Source organism: Neofelis nebulosa, chromosome 4 (genome assembly GCF_028018385.1).
Source record: "Neofelis nebulosa isolate mNeoNeb1 chromosome 4, mNeoNeb1.pri, whole genome shotgun sequence".
Lineage (NCBI taxonomy): Eukaryota > Metazoa > Chordata > Mammalia > Carnivora > Felidae > Neofelis > Neofelis nebulosa.
In genome coordinates this window covers 29427084-29443406 of record NC_080785.1, presented here as the reverse complement: position 1 = coordinate 29443406, position 16323 = coordinate 29427084, and the positions used below count along the sequence as shown (strand labels likewise).

At 40.6% G+C, this 16323-nt stretch overlaps 1 protein-coding gene across 16 annotated transcripts in view; it reads right to left on the bottom strand.

Annotated features, from left to right (window-relative positions):
• The window catches only part of CADPS2 (calcium dependent secretion activator 2), a 543402-nt gene that overhangs the window by 347710 nt on the left and 179369 nt on the right, over nt 1-16323 (bottom strand). For 15 of the 16 annotated variants that reach the window (XM_058724453.1, XM_058724449.1, XM_058724443.1 and 12 more), the window contains exon 3: nt 1869-2201. The exons of the other annotated variant lie outside the window; for it this stretch is intronic. In XM_058724453.1, coding sequence (XP_058580436.1) covers nt 1869-2201 — 333 coding nt within the window. The remainder of the gene's footprint in view (nt 1-1868; nt 2202-16323) is intronic. 16 annotated transcript variants of the gene reach the window in all.

Genomic DNA, 16323 nt, shown 5'->3' with positions numbered 1-16323 from the left:
AGGCCTGTACCCTGAAAACTAAAACACCTATGAAAGAAACTGAAGAGGATACAAAGAAATGGAAGGGCATTCCATGCTCATGAACTATCTATACTACCCAAAGCAACCTACACATTTAATGCAATTCCTATCAAAATACCAACAGCATTTTTCACAGAGCTAGAACAAGCCTAAAATTTGTACGAGACCACAGAAGACCCCGAATGACCAAAGCAATCCTGAAAAAGAAAAAAAGTGGATTTCATGCTATATTACAAAATTGTAGTCATCAAGACAGTATGGTACTGGCACAAAAATAGACCTATAGATCAAAGGAACAGAATGGAAAACAAACTATATCACTTGAAACATGAACAGTCTAAACACATCCATTGAAAGACAACGTCTGACTGGATGAAAAGAGAAAAATCCAAGAGGCAATTTTATGCTGTCTACAAAAAAACCCCACTTTAAGCATAAGGAATCAGATTGGTTAGCAGTAAACAGAGAAAGACACCAGGCTAACTCTAATCAAAAGAAAGCTGGAGTAGTCATATTAGTTTAAGACAAAGCAGACTTCAAAATAAGAAAATTATCAGAAATAGAGGGATTTTTATCCAATTATAAAGGAATTACTTACATAAAAAGATACAACACTGTTATCATTTAAAAAAATAAACGGATAGGTTCACAGAAATTTTATGACCCTCTAACACCAGTATAAATTCCAATGCATTTGTAATAATTCATTTTAGAGGTCTATCTGCTCTATTGGACTTCAACATATGGAGATATGGAGAATACTTTCTTTTGCTCAGCTTGGTTTCTCCCACACCTAACTCAATAAATATCTACCAAATATGTGATTATGGATTTCATTAAGTCACGCTCATCAATCTAACTGTACAAGTGGGCTACTGTTTCATTAAAAATACAAAGATCTTTTAAAACAGATTTTGGTTTTGCTGTCATCCTCCACTATTATCAAATAACCATCCGGTTTGATAACAGTGAAAAACAATTATGAATGCATAAATTGTTCATAGTTAAGATGCTACATTGCTTTACTATTAACTGTCAATTTATTCATTTGAATTGATCCACAAGTTCGTAATGCAAATGATACACACAGAACACAGAAACCGAGATTTGTGAAAAGATGAAAAACGCAAATGTATGATTATAGCCGTACAACTCTTCATGAATGCATGAATTTCAAAATGCTCAATTTTGTCAATGTGAATTGTATATTAAAGCATAGTTAAGTAATTTATACCACTAAAGCAAGCAAACAAAATGCACATATGATATGACTACATTATTAGACAAATCACAGGGTCCAAAGATGAAAGGTGCGGTATATATTTTATTCCATTTTTCCTATGTATGGTTACAAATAACATCTGAAGAGAAAAAATACTTTTAATTTGGTCATCTCTAAATTACATAGTTCAGCAAGATCTTCATTTCTATCTGGCTGGGTTAAAGAAAAAAGTTTGAAATTTCAATTACTTCCATAAAAAAGACCAGCATGTCTTTATGAAAAAATTATTTTGCACTCAGGAATACCTGTTTATTTTAAATCGCCCAACTTCTTCAGATAACAGATTATTTTCACTTTTGTACTTGGGGCATGCCCTATATATACCCAATAGGTGAAAATCTGATGTCCTCAAATAGGATGCATGGGAACAACTACTCACGGGATAAAAGGTTCTCCATCAAATGCATCTTCCAAAGTTTCTTTCAAATACCACTACTCAATTTACTAAAAATCATTTCCACTCAACTCTTCAGCCAACTGATTATAAAACATACATTTTCACAGGTTTTTAAACACTTGATGTGCCTTCTGAGACAGGGGCAATAGGAAAATATGGACCACTTACCTGACATGCATTATAAAGGAGTTGGTGTTCTAGTTTTTTAATACCCAGAATCTGCTGGAACATCTCATAGAGTTGTTCCTTGCTCAGAATCAGTTCAGACACAGCACTTAGGGCCATTCTGTTGGACTGTTTGCACAAGTCCTCTTCACCTCTGTAAATGGCATCATATTTGGCTATCCATGAACTGAGCACTGTCTCTTTGCTCAAGCCATCAATTTCTGGCAGACTCCGCACACGTTTTTCTATGTTTTTCTTAAACACCTCTCTGAAGTCATTAGCAGAACATCCTCCACTCTGAACCATTCTTGCCACTCGGTCACTCTTCAGAAAAACCTAGAAGACACAAAAAAACAAACCAAAAAACCATTTACAACTGGGCAAGAACACTTGCTTTTAGCCATCTATTCAGAATGAGGACAAATATTCTACAATGATTAAAAATGTTTTCTAGCACATGGTAACTAATAACATAATGGAGGACCCAAATCTTCTAAAATGACGAAACGTTTACAAGAGGCAGTAATGAATGGTGAGAAATCTATAACATGAGCCAACCTGAACTACATGCACCTCTACCGGAAGGTCCTAGGCATCTCTGCAACTGAATTTTTTCAGAGTTAAGTAGGTAACTGGAGACATCAACTCAGCGTTTTTATCTGTACTTAAGGGTTTAGGCTAGGTTTTTAGCAGGGAGAGGAGTTCCAATTATTTGAGTCAGGATCTTAAGTCCAATAGTGTGGTAAGTCTAGTATCCAAATCAATACCTAGCATGTATAACTGTTAAACAAAACTGCCCCACAGCTGGGAGTTAGGGTATAACCTTCCACAACCCTGACTTCACTAGTCCACCAACTTCTCCCACATGTCTCATAGCTGGTAAAAATGCATGACAGAAAAGCAAACTCTCTAAGAAGCATCTAGCCGTCTGCTAATACCAGGTTAAGAAATAAAATACAGGGGCGCCTGGGTGGCGCAGTCGGTTAAGCGTCCGACTTCAGCCAGGTCACGATCTCGCGGTCTGTGAGTTCGAGCCCCGCGTCAGGCTCTGGGCTGATGGCTCGGAGCCTGGAGCCTGTTTCCGATTCTGTGTCTCCCTCTCTCTCTGCCCCTCCCCCGTTCATGCTCTGTCTCTCTCTGTCCCAAAAATAAATAAAAAATGTCGACAAAAAAAAAATTAATTAAAAAAGAAATAAAATACAAAGACAATGAGGGGGAGGGGGAGGGGGAGGGAGAGAGGGGGAGGGAGAGGGGGAGGGGGAGGGGGGGAGGGGGAGAGGGGGAGGGGGGGAGGGGGAGAGTGGGAGAGAAAAGGAGAGGACTGTTCATGAAACAGGAAGAAATGGATAATAAGGTCTTACTGTGCAACAACTCACACTTGGCCTTAAGCATCTCCTTTCTTCTAAGTTACAGACCCCAAAATGAGCAAATATCAGTCAAGATTCAAATACCTATTTTCTCATCAATAGTCCTAAGAATCCACTATGAATCAGATAATAAGACTGATTTTATTCCTTCTTTTCCTATAATGACAAATTCTTCCCAAAGAGCATGTAGGATTATTCAGTGCAGTCCCAGGAGTTTCATCTGTGAAGCTTATGAAACAAAAATCCCTGTTAACTTTTACCCAAAGAACTGGCACCCCAAGTTATGAGCCCACTACTTAGACTAAGTAGGCTCTTGCCTGTCTGCATGTCAGTAAGCAGGACACACATTCCATATAAAGTGACCTCACTAGTTCCATTGACTGTCACCTAACTCCAAACCTTTCTCCAACATTTTATTTTTCTCCTTTTAAAGTCATTCACACAAAATATGTATTCCTGTCTTTGCTCACTGGCCAGAAGATTCCTGATTCTTCAAACATTTTCGTTGACTAATGTACTGAAATAGGGGTTGTAAACTCTGTATTAAGCAAACATTTAAGACCTACACACAACGCTTCCTCTTTACCAGCTGTGGCTCAGTTATTACATAAAATACTCTTATTTTCTAGGTTTCTAAGCTGCAACTAATTCTTAAGTGACAGATGTAACAATAATGCCTTTATTTTATGCAGATCAATGAAAATGAAGACATTTAATGATGTACCTTGTCCAAGAATACCATTAACAACTTCGATACACATGGGAGTGCCTTCATCTCCTTTCTAATCTTCATCTAACTGCACAACTCTCACTAGGCACTAGAATTCAAGATAAATTACATTTATGTATTTTTTTCTAATTCCTGTGATACAGGTATATTGTTAAATGGGGACATAGATAAGCTCAGTGGTCAAAGTAGTCAATTTATAAAAAACAAAAAAAATTAAAAAAAAAAAAAAAAAAAGGGGCGCCTGGGTGGCTCAGTCGGTTAAGCGTCCGACTTCAGCTCAGGTCACGATCTCCCGGTCCGTGAGTTCGAGCCCCGCATCGGGCTCTGGGCTGATGGCTCAGAGCCTGGAGCCTGCTTCCGATTCTGTGTCTCCCTCTCTCTCTGCTCCTCCCCCATTCATGCTCTGTCTCTCTCTGTCTCAAAAATAAATAAAACGTTAAAAAAAAAAAAATTTTTTTTTAAAAAAAGTAGTCAATTTATTGCTTTTCTGTGCTACCCTTCCAGTACCCTGCCTGTGTCAGCTAGCACCACTTTACAGGGTGTTGGAGGGACACTGGAGGAAGAGGGCTCTTCCTTCTGGTTTTCTTCTTATCCCTGGAGGCATGTGGTACCAACCCCTGGACAGCTTCTCCCCAGGCCTGAGTGTGACTTCCCAGGGCACCACCCCCACTGGCAGATTTCCAGTGAGTTCTCCAGTGCAGCACCTCAGAAGGCAGACCCCCTCCCACCTGAGTCCTACTAGTGTGGTGCTTCAGTGAATGTCTCTGCCATGCAGTAGGACATGCCCCATCATCTCCGACGAGGACCGGATCCCAGCCTTTGAGAGGCAGGGAGTGGAACCCTTCCCAGATTTGTTCCTTCCCCAGGTGCTGTGCCCCCGTATTTTTCAGCTTTCCTTACCCATGGTAACCAATCTCTCATTGATTTGATTAAATTGTCCCTGCTCAGTTGTGTGCTTTCTGTCTCCAGACTGCACCCTGATCTAGAAATACTGAAATGCTGTAACATTATTTCTATGGGAGATTATTTGGAGTTGAGACAAACAACTTTTAAAAATTTGGTAGCTGTGTGTATAGCTGGAAACAGCAAGATATTTTTAATGTGCAAAATAAATACCTTAGGACTGGCTTCAGAAGAGCTTTTAATTACTTGGTATTTGATACTTTAAGTTGGCAGGCATTTTATGTTTTCTCAACTTCTCCTGCCTAACACAGTGCTAAATTCTACCAAGGAACACGACAATGTTTTTGAAGCAAGGATAATAAGGAGTCTCTGGAGTCTTAACTACCCTATAAAACCATAGGTGAAGCCATACTAACTCAGTCAAATTCGTGTTATTTATACATATTTACTAGATAACCACCTGTGAGGCATTTTGCTAAGTACTGAGGGGACACAAGAGTGAATGGGCCAGAGACCCTGCCCTCAAAGCTCACACAACCAGAGAGAGACAGAATAAATAATGAAATAAAAGCAAGAACTGCGGCCTATGCAAGGGGGCAGGAGGGGGGGGGGGAAGAAAAGGAAAGGAACTCCATTGTCTGGGGACAAGGTTGAGGACAAAGAAGGCACAAAACAAAGACAGGAACCTGTAATTTGAATGACCTGTGGGTTAAAGGAGAAAAGGGAGAGTAAAATACATTTCAGGAAAACAAAAGAAATAAAAGCATAAAGGCATAAGACACCATGGTCTTCTGAGGGTAACGTCAGAATTTTCATACTGCAGAAGCATTAAATAAACGTAAGGGTAAGGGGAGCCAAAGTTGTGCCAAGCAGACCAACAGAGACCAGATGGCAAAATGCACTGTGCGCCAAGCAAGGGATCTGGGCTCTGAGGACAGAGAGCCAATGACGGCCGGGCGACCCAGGTATTGAAATGTTGACAAGCAGGAGTTACGCTGACAACTGGTAGCAGCATCAAAGACATGAGGATAGAACAAAACAGAGATCAGGTTATCAGTTACCATACAAGTACAGTAGACAAGGTGAAAACAGGAAGGGCTTGATCTAGGGCAAAGGTCATTAACTAGAGAACTAGGGAGAGGCAAAAGGGAGTTAAAAGACAGAATTAACATGTGTCACGAATTATAGAATTTGGAAAGGCAGGAAAAGTTCTAGAGGGTGCCTGGATTCCATTAACCAACAATAAAGAGTGAAAGAATACAGATGGAACAACGTGTGTGTGTGTGTGTGTGTGTGTGTGTGTATATGGCGGTGGTGTCAGGAGGGGTCATGGATTATTTTAGTTTTGGCATAAGTCAGCTTTGAAGACAAAGTAAAGTAAAAACAAAAAGTGAAGAAAAAACTCTTAAATACGTACATTTAAACAGTTGGGAAAAGAACTAGATCCAAGAAAGGGGGCAGCGTCAGAGAAGGAAAAGGCAAGGTCTGATCTATTTGCTATCCAGAGGGGAGATCATCAAGAGAAAAAGAATTAAATGCCACAAGAGAAGTCAACTAAATTTAGACTAGATTTTTCAATTAAGAAGAGTCTTTATCACCAGAGGTCACCTTTGACAGAGAAGAGTTCATGGTGTGGAAGAGAGAGGGAGCCAATGTGTAGGAGAGAAAGGGGGGACAAGTTGTAAAACTTAAGACAGCAAATATAAACTCTCCTTTTAGGAAGCATGAATAAAAAGGGAAACGAGAAAAGAGGGAGAAGCTGGACTGGTAAATTGCAGTTAGGCAAGGAGGGAGACAAGTCAGTAAAGAGGCAGTTTAAGGTATGTATGACAGAAAATAATGATGGTGTGTCACTTCTGAGATCTGTTGACAGAAGACCATGGCATACTGTCCCTCTCTCCCAACATTTGCGCTGGGCAAGCAAGCTGCTAGGAGGCAAAGAAAGGAGGCCCTCAGTGAACTAGGTCACCAAGAACCACACAAGTGTTCTGGACAGCAAATTCTTTAGTCCCAATTGAGCCATGAGATAATGGCTGTCTCAGCCGACAGCTGGATTGCAACTTCACGAGAGACCCTAGACAGAAACATCAGCTAAGCTACACCCTGATTCCTTACACTGGGGTATTGTGAAATGATATGTACACATTTATCACTTTAAGCTGCTAAATTTTAAGATGATTTGTTAGGCAGCAAATATACCCACATGGGTTACTATATTAACTTCATTTGGGTCTCGGTTATATCACTTTCTGAGAAGAAGTGCCCCCTCGGCCCCCTTTTAATTTGCCATTCTCACCCTCATATCTTGCTCTAGTTTTCTTCTTAGTACATAGCACCTTGTATGTATTTGTCTCCCCAAAAAGAAAGCAAACGCCACTGGAGCAGACAGACACTTGGTTTTGTTTGCTGGTGAATCCAGGGCCTGATACAGAGCCTGTCCTATAATAGGAGCTCAATAAAGATTTGTTGAAAAAAGTACTATCTATGGACATTGAACACTCTAAAGCTAAAGAAGAGGATTACATACATATCCAGCTCACAGATTTCCTGAGATATGGATGTCTGTGTGAGAGGAGCCATGAAATGGATAAACACTAAAAAGCTGAAAGATTTGTGGTATAGTTGAAAGGAATGCATTCCGGAAGGCAAGAGAGATTTTGCATGAGGAAGGAAAAGCCGTGATCTGAAAGCAGGGGGAAGGGACAGCCCTCCCCTGATCCCAGGCATAGGGAAAGGAAGACCTACCATGATACCATGGCTGCTTTTCCCTTCTGTGTCCTCCTCTGGGATCCTATGCTGACCAGTATCAGTTAGGTCTGGGGTAGTCCACTTTGCACACGCTCCCAATTCTGACACCATCACAAAACGGGATCCACCAAACTCTTCAAATATCACTCAAGCTTCGGACACAGCTAATACCAACCAAAAGCTCTCGTTACACATGAAGTCTAGGGTGCCAGTGGGACAAGTCTCAAACAGAATGCATAACTTTCCCTATTGTTTGCTCTATCTGCTTCAGTGAACATCAGATACCTACTTTCTGCCTTGAGACCTGGAAACCATTCTCAAAACCTCCATCTCTTCCATGTTTATTTCCCTACAACTTGTCACTAAACCCTGCTGATCCCACCCCCTAAATTCCTCTCAAATCCTTCTTTTCCTCTTCCTGTGCCCACAAAAGTTGTTTATGCACCTCACTCTGTCTCAACTATCTAAAAGCAAGTTCTTTTTGTTTTTTTTTGAAAGCACACAAGTGAGCACAAGTGGGGGAGGAGCAGAAGAAGGAGAATCCCAAGCAGACCCCACATTCAGTCCAGAGTCCAACACAAGGCTCGATCTCACAACCGTGAGATCATGACCTGACCTGAAATCAAGAGTCAGACGCTTCCCTAAGCCACCCAGGCACCCCAGAGTGCCTGGAACTGGCTTTCCTACCTCCGTTTTCCTGAAAGCCACCCAAATGATTCTCATTTTCCCAACTTATTCCCTTCACTGGCATCAAACTAGTATTTTTTTTTTTTTACTCTGTTATTTCAATCCTCCTCCAGCTTACAAATTCTTCACTGGCTCCAAACTACCACTCTGGCTTCATTACAAGGCATATTCTCTATCTCTCTGTAGCTCGCTCGCTCGGTCTCCATGCTCCAGTCCCACTGGTCTCTCCAAAACTTCACACTGTCCATCTGACCATCATCTAATTATCTCTTAGTAATGCTTCAGATCCCCACTCCATCAACCATTTTTTTAATATGAAATTTATTGTCAAATTGGTTTCCATACAACACCCAGTTCTCATCCCAACAGATGCCCTCCTCAATGCCCATCACCCACCCTTCCCTCCCTCCCATTCCCCATCAACCCTCAGTTTATTCTCAGATTTTAAGAGTCTCTTATGGTTTGGCTCCCTCCCTTTTTTCCCCCTTCCCCTCCCCCATGGTCTTCTGTTCAGTTTCTCAGCATCCACATAAGAGTGAAAACATATGGTATCTGTCCTTCTATGTATGACTTATTTCACTTAGCATAACACTCTCCAGTTCCACCCATGTTGCTGCAAATGGCAAGATTTCATTCTTTCTCATTGCCACGTAGTATTCCATTGTGTGTATAAACCACAATTTCTTTATCCATTCATCAGTTGATGGACAGTTAGGCTCTTTCCATAATTTGGCTATTGTTGAGAGTGCTGCTATAAACATTGGGGTACAAGTGCCCCTATGCATCAGTACTCCTGTATCCCTTGGGTAAATCCCTAGAAGTGCTATTGCTGGGTCATAGGGTAGGTCTAGTTTTAATTTTTTGAGGAACCTCCACACTGTTTTGCAGAGCGGCTGCACCAATTTGCATTCCCACCAACAGTGCAAGAGGGTTCCCGTTTCTCCACATCCTCGCCAGCATCTATAGTCTCCTGATTTGTTCATTTTGGCCACTCTGACTGGCATGAGGTGGTATCTGAGTGTGGTTTTGAGTTGTATTTCCCTGACGAGGAGCGACGTTGAGCATCTTTTCATGTGCCTGTTGGCCATCTAGATGCCTTCTTTAGAGAAGTGTCTATTCATGTTTTCTGCCCATTTCTTCAGTTGATTATTTGTTTTTCGGGTGTGGAGTTTGGTGAGTTCTGTATAGATTTTGGATACCAGCCCTTTGATATGTCATTTGCAAATATCTTTTCCCATTCCATTGGTTGCCTTTTAGTTTTGTTGATTGTTTCCTTGGCAGTGCAGAAGCTTTTTATCTTCGTGAGGTCCCAATAGTTCACTTTTGCTTTTAATTCCCTTTGGAAGGCCTTTGGAGATGTGTCAAGTAAGAAGTTGCTGTGGCTGAGGTCAGAGAGGTTTTTTCCTTTCTCCTCTAGGGTCTTGATGGGTTTCCTGTCCATGAAAGACCCCGAATAGCCAAAGTAATATTGAAGACGATGACCAAAGTGGGAGGCAACACAATCCCAGACTTTAGCCTCTACTACAAAGCTGTAATCATCAAGACAGCAGGATATTGGCACAATTAACCCTTCCTTACTGATTCCTTCCCCAATCGCCTTGAATCAGCCTGATCTGGCAGTGTTTGCATGTAATCCTAGCACCTTTTTCCTTTACAGTACTTAGCACTTTGTCACTGTGATAATTCAGTGAAGGTTATATTGTCATCTTATTCTTTAACTCAGTAAATAGTAAGTTCCAAAGCCAAAGATGGTGTCGTTCAGTACTGTATCTGTAGCACCTACCACCAGGCCAAGTACAGAGCATGCACTTAGAAAATATCCATGAAATGAATAAATGAGGATGGTTTGGATGATTATTTCCCCATCCATGCACTTGCAGAACTTAAATAACCACTAAGGTTTAGTAATTTTCAATTACATGCTTAACTTAAAATATGGAGCTTGTCCACATGAATGGGACAGAAAAACATCTCAGAATAAAGTATGAATAATGCCATAAAGTAAAGTAAAATTAGTTTTGTGAGAAAAATAAAACATTGTTTAAAATGTTAAAAACACTGTTTAGGGGCACTGGGTAGCTCAGTCAGTTAAGCATCCGACTTCAGCTCAGGTCATGATCGCACAGCTTGTGAGTTCGAGCCCCGTGTCGGGCTCTGTGCTGACAGCTTGGAGCCTGGAGCTTGCTTCGGATTCTGTGCCTCCCTCTCTCTCTCTGCCCCAACTCACTTGCATTCTGTCTCTGTCTCTCTCAAAAATAAACATTAAAAAAAAAAAAAACTTTAAAAATACTGTTTAAAAACAATGTCTAGGGGCACCTGGGTGGCTCAGTCAGCTGAGCATCTGACTCTTGACTCTGGCTCAGGTCATGATCTCACAGTTCATGAGTTTGAGCCCTGTGTTGGGCTCCAGGCTGACAGTAGAGCCTGCCTGGGATTCTCTCTCTCCACCCCCTGCCCTGTTGGCGTGCACATGCATTCTCTCAAAATAAACTTTAGGGGCACATGGGTGGCTCAGTCAGTTAAGTGTCTGACTTTGGCTCAGGTCATGATCTCACAGTTCACGAGTTTGAGCCCTGTGCTGACAGCTCTCCGAGCCTGGAGCCCACTTCAGATTCTGTGTCTCCCTTTCTCTCTGCCCCACCCCTGCTCACACAGGCACTTGTGTGCACGCACTCTCTCAAAAAAGAAAAAAATTAAAAAGTCTGAATGACAATCTACTGTAATCACAGATAGTTTTTAAAGATTTTTCAGATGTTATAAATTATGGAACAATGATGGACTTAGTCCCATCAGATATAAACTATCTTAATCTTCTAACCTTTCACAGTAACAATTGTCAAGTTAAAGGCAGGTAAAGGGTGCCCACATGAAGAGGCTGGTTCTAGGAACTGGTCTCCAAGCCTTGGGTGCACACACGCCAGCTTTCTGGTCAGAGCCCCAGGATCCTCCATAAAATTATGCCTGGGGTACATTGAATAGTGTGTCATTATTGGTGCTAAAGCAGTGATGGGAACTTGGTATATCAGCAAACCCACTGATGAGCAGATATTCTGTCTCCCTAGAGCTCCTTACATATTATCTTCTTTTGTCCCCACAATCACCCTCCCTGGACCTTTATTATCTTTCTCTTTTACAGATTAAGTGCTCTAGACTGTGAAGTTAAGTGACTGGCCTAAGGCCACATATTGAGAGAAGAGACCAATGGAATCCAAAAGCAACATTCCTTTACTTACTCTTCTCACTTCCCCACTCCTATCAAGGGTTCACCCCTGATAGCCATATATATTCTGATGGGTGCTGGTCAACACTATGGGAATTACTAATCAGTGACCTTTATGTGAAAATGCCACTGAACACACCCTACCAATTCAGTGTGGGAGTCAGGTACCTCATATCAAACCAGAACATACCGTGTAGTCACGTCTTCTCCACATTTTAACAAGTTATACCACGTATGGGGGCCCGCTGAGCACCACCAACGGCCACCCTTTTCATTCAGCTGTTCAGTTTATATACCAAAGAAGTCACTGAATACCTTCATGTCATGGAGAATAACAATTGAAATGTGATGACTACAATAGTAAGCTCTATCTGCAAAAGGTAAGTCTGCTCAGCTGTCCAAATAAAACTTCAAATACACTTTTCCACAGAAGCACTTATTGTTCAGCCATTGCTTTTGATCTGATCCATGCATCGCTTCTCTGATTCAGAAGGATCGTATAATGACAAGAAAAACATTATGTGCGTGCCAAATCATTGTGGCTATCTATGAGATGGTTCCTGGGAAAGCTGCCAGCAGGTGTCCAGCCAGGAAAAACATGGGAGAAAGTACAAGAGCCCCACTTAGAAGAGACGCCCTTTTCTCCTTAATGGCAAGTACTTCTAATTCCCATAATGGAGGCCGTGCACAGAGAAACGGTGACTGTTTTTAAAACCTATTTTTCAGGTGTTATCAATTCATGTAGCTTAACAGTGATGAATTTAGTCCCACTATATATCAATTTCTAGTTTTCCAGTATCAACGCCAGCATCTATCAGGTCACTTCACATGCCCAGAGCCAGTCAATAGGTTCCCTACTGGCTGTACTGTGCCAGTCTCTTCATCCATCTGGGTATCCCACAAGCTTCCTTTACAGTCTTCTCTTCTAACTGTCGGAAGAATGTATTTTCTTTTCTAATAAAGGGAACGCTTGTTTAGCACAGTCCTCTACAAGTTCCCTCCCCCATACCTCACCCATTTCTCCCATAAATATTTTATCAAAACATACTATCTACTGGGCAATGTGCTCAATGTTGGGAATGTACTACTGAGAAAAAGGCAAGAATCTGCTGCCTTCACAGAGCTTACACTAGAGAAAACCAAACAAAATGATGGCAGCTAGGTGAAAATACTGGGAATTTCTGGAGCCACGAGAGTTTATAACAAGGTTCTGAACCTATTTGAGGAGGCCACAGAAGATTCCCTGAGGTGGTGATTGGAGATATGAAAATGGAGAGGAATTTGTTTGGAAAGAGGGGAGACCAAGGGATAGTAGACGGGGAACACAACTGATCTAAGTGGGTTTGAAAAGGCTCCTTAGAATCAGTGAAGGGACAGGGCATCTAGTGAATGAGAAGAGGCTAGAGAGGGACAGGCTTCCTAAGCCCTGGAAGGTACCTGGTCTTTATCCCAAAAGAACACAGAACGCCTTCCAAACATTTAAGTCCGGGAGTCACATGATTAAAAAAAGCATTTTGAAAATAGCTAGAACACATTCTAGGGTTTTAGATATACTAACCTTCACAATACAAAGTACATGCTAGCATCTACTTTAAAGGTGTAAAAAAGAAAAAGAAAAAAAATAAAGCAGAGGGGTAAAGAAACATGCCCCAGGTCACACATCCAGACTGCCGAAGGGTCAAAGTTGAAGCTCTGAGGGTCTCACTTGAGATCCCTCCTCATCCCCCACCCTATAATAAAATTTGGGGATCTATGAACTTATGGTTTATGAAACTGAGCTACAGAATTGGGTGGATGAAGAGAATTGGGAGGTACGGAATTTTCTCCTGTTACTGTCCACCTCCTTTGTGAAGCTTCCCACAGTCTTGATACCACCTCTTCATTGTGAGCCTTCTTAGGGCTTCCCCATCCTCTCTTAAGGAACGGAACCTAACCTGTTCTCACGCTGCAGCAAATTCTGTACAGCAATCCCTGTATCTTTCCCCTGCTTAGACTATGAACTTCATTAGAGCTGTACCTTTAAAGCCTCTGTAGGATCTGGTATCATTCAACACTCAAATTTTAAAGGAAATCATGAGTCCTCATAGTAGCAAGGAATTTGGGCAAGTTACTGAATCCAAAAGATGGTTTTATGACCACCCTGGAATGCAGTTTTCCCTAATTCAATGTAAAGAAATGTAGATTGCAAAGTAATTTTAGTAAAGCTACATTCACTCCAATATTTTGATAGAAATCATAGGTACAACAAGTCACTTACTTGTAATACAATGTTACTAACAGTAAATTGTGAATCAATTTTTTGTTGTGGTTAATGATCCTTCTTGACAAAAATAAAAAAGCTGTAGTTGACCTCGGGGGATTTTCTTTTGTTTTTACTGATCCATGAATTCCAACAGTTTGGAAACCACTAATTTAACCAATCCCATTCCCTTATCAAATGTGAAAATATAACTTAACAATGATAGCAAACCATCTCTTATTTGAAAAATTGGGTGATACCTTTAAATCTCTATCCTTAAACTAGAAAGCAGGTATTCTCAAATGACCCTTTTGTTATAACTCACCTAAAGCCCTTAGAGCAAATCTGAACCCCCTAAACTACTAAAGTCTTCTTGCATTGTCCTATAGTTCAATTGAGGGGAACTTATACCCAGATGAACATAAAGGTGATTTGAAATATACGAAGCTTTTTGGAAAAACATATACGTGCTATTTCTATTGTCAACATTACAAAGTTTTTATAAAGTTTTTCTTGTAATATCAACCAATAGCAGATCCTTCAGTTTTCTTTACAAGTATTTCTCAGCTTAAGAATGTCCTTTAAACTTCCTTAAACCAATGGCAAACTTTCCTTAACCCTGTAACTAGAGAGGCTGAAGCTGAAAAAAGTCACCAACCCACTCACTTTAAGTTCCATACACACGGAACCAAAATCACTGGGTACTAGCTGGGATTCCAATCTCCAGACTGGGATGGTTTAGGGTTCAAAGAAAAAAAAAACCTCACGTTCGCAGTGGAAAAGAAAGCCATGACATAGGAAATGTGAATTTCTACAGTATTTTTCTATACAAATACATAGAGTGAAAGAAGATACCACCCTCTCTGCACCCATCTCCTCGCTCTTGTTTCAATGTTTCATGGTACCATAGAAACTGTTAAGTTTCTGGGTTGAGCTACTTTGTTCTGACTGTTTTACAAAGATGTCCCCCCCCACTCATGATTATGATACAGAAAAATAAATACTAAACAGTGGATTACTTTTGGAGTCTCATAGTATCTAACGTTCAATAAATCCTTTATTGTATGGAACAAAGAATGTGCTCAGTCCTCTTCTTCTACAATAGTCCAGCATCAATTCTCTAATTCTGTTCACCTCATCCTCCATTTCTGTGTCACTCTCCTTTTGTCGGCTGGAAAATAATGTAACAAAAAGGGAATCAGCCCTGGGTGTTCCAGGTGTGACACAAGCTGAGAACATGCAACGTTCTGGGTCAGTTTCCTCACTGGTGGAATAGGGGTAACGGCCTTCTTCAATACGCTTTCTTTTATTATATAATATAGTAATGTATGAGTTTCATCAGTGTTATGGGAAGTGTGATCCATGGACCAACGCCAACTCTCAAATTATCATCATCTGTCCAAAGACAGAGTACAGAGACGTTTTAGAAACTTGCAGTGATGTGACAATGCCATGACATCCAAAAGCAGAGTTTTAATCAACATTTTGCTATGGAAGTGCCCAAACGTAAAAATTGGAAAAAAAAAAAAAAAAAAAAAAAAAAAAGCTTTTGGTGGTCTGAAAAATCACTCATTTAACCAAATGTGAAGAGATCAGAAGCTAAAACTCCTAACTGCCTTTGTTCTGACATATACCTCCAAGCCTAGATTCTACAAATGACATTTTACTCTAGTGTTTCTTTCACATACCCATCCATCCCTTCATCAATCCAAATTACTTCTGTTATACATTTTCAGAGGAAATAAAACACATGGGTTTTATTTTACAAAATAATCCATGATGGATTGGAAAACAAATACTCGTCCCTTATGCTGCAGATACAATATCTCAGGAAACTTTTGAGAAGACAGGTGATATACTAATGTTGACACCGAAATTGAGAAAGACCATTTCTAAAAAACCAAATCATTTTTTTTTCTACAATACTATCAGGATACCAGAGAATGAGCTACTACCCTTTCATATTCTAGGTTTCTAAAACATGAATCTTAAGGATACCAAGTTATTTACTCTTGATAAGCCAGGAGCCTACAGCAGAGAAATGAAGTTTCAAAATGAAAATGAAAAATATTTCTGGAAAGGAAGTCAATCTTCAAAGCAAACATTCTGCTATGGTAAAGAAAATGAACCCAAAACTTGTTGAACTACCATCTCTCTGGCATACAATTGTGCTCAGTAAATACTTGAATTTTTGTGGTTTATACCTTGCAGTTATTTGTTTTTCCACAAGATGGCTACTATGCATGAAATAACATTGTTGGTTTTTAATCCCAGAATTTGGCTTTCAGGATAGTAAGGGACTTCAAGGGTACAAATCCCAGAGTTCTTTCAAAACATGGATTCCCTCACCACCACCATTAAAATGATATCTAAACAACAACCGATTCCTTTAGGGAAGAGAAACTCTCCGCTGCCATAAACTGTCTAGGACAGGACCAAGGACAGGAAGGTTGTTTCCCGGTGGCAACACTTTCCTTACAGCTGTCATTCTCTCACAGACTTTTACCTCATGTCATCGCAAAGACAACCTCCGTTCTTCCAAAGGCCATTCCTCAACCTTTTTA